The sequence below is a fragment of the Naegleria gruberi genome (assembly GCF_000004985.1).
Source record: "Naegleria gruberi genomic scaffold NAEGRscaffold_18, whole genome shotgun sequence".
NCBI classification, from domain to species: Eukaryota; Heterolobosea; class Eutetramitea; order Acrasida; family Naegleriidae; genus Naegleria; species Naegleria gruberi.
Window position 1 is genome coordinate 1 of NW_003163309.1, and position 1,096 is coordinate 1,096.

General features: G+C 32.2%; 1 protein-coding gene across 1 annotated transcript; it reads right to left on the reverse strand.

Annotated features, from left to right (window-relative positions):
* Window positions 1-70: 70 nt before the first annotated feature.
* On the reverse strand, window positions 71-404 carry NAEGRDRAFT_66312 (uncharacterized protein; the record flags this gene model as incomplete). The annotated part of the gene is made up of 1 exon (XM_002678335.1): window positions 71-404. A coding segment is annotated over one exon (334 nt), but the record flags the coding sequence as incomplete, so codon positions are not given.
* Window positions 405-1,096: the final 692 nt, after the last annotated feature.

Below are 1,096 nucleotides of genomic sequence, written 5' to 3' on the forward strand. Positions count from 1 at the left end.
TCTGATTTTCCTTCTCTATTCTTCATAATTTCTGGTCTTATTTTCTCGATGTGTTCCTTTAATAATTTACTGTATGGATTATTTTCCAAATTTTTCGAATGTTTTGGATTATTTCTAATAAGATACATGGCAATCCAATTAATCGGATCGATCTTTGAGTAGATAGTACTCTTTAATTTTTCATATTCTTGTTCCTCTTCCGATTTCGGATCAACTGTTGAATACTCCTTTAATAAGGATTGAAAAGCAGGAATCAGCACTCCCAAAATATTTTCCTCCAAATAAAACGACAGCTCATCGCCACCCTCCCGAGCCAATCTAATGGTTGTTTCATCCTCTCCGAGCGATTCCTCAACATGAAAATTGTATTCGTGATGAAGAGGCGAAGCAAAGTGCTTTTTCATTTTTTTAAATTATTTTTATCGTAGTTATTTTTGGCGCCATTTTAGTCAATCTGAATGGTAATTAGTTTAAGATCATAAAATATTAGAATTCAAAGAAGTAAGCGAGCGAGTGATAAATATTTTCATTTTGTTTGCCCACTACCCGCTCATTTTTGTTGACGCATGTTTTGACGATTTTATAGTCATGAATGACGCCTTTGTTTATGCTTGTTAAGGTGTCATTGGGACGGTGTTGTGGACGTCAAAATGACGTTTTTTTTCGTCATTTTGACGGTGTCAATTTGAGAGTCATTAAGACGTCAAAAAAAGCGTCCTCAATGACGTCTCAAAAAGTGTCTCCAATGACGTTGCAGAATGATTATTAATTTTTGATAAATTGAAATTTTATTGAACTATTCATAATTCTTACAAGTTGGAAATCTTTCATCTTGAACCATTTCACACTGAGTGAAACTCAATGCTGTGAAAGATTCACACCGTGTGAATTAATATTGTAAAAGATTTCACACCATCAAAGATGACAAGGAAATTGACAAGAGTTTCTTATAAAAACGTGAAATAAAAATTTGAATTGATATGTCTTGTAAACGAATTGAAATGATGTAATATAATTGATAACTGATACGACTTACTAGTATGTTGAGGTATTTTTTTTGAAAAATATTTAAACTGGTGCAAAAATAGAAAGTGTT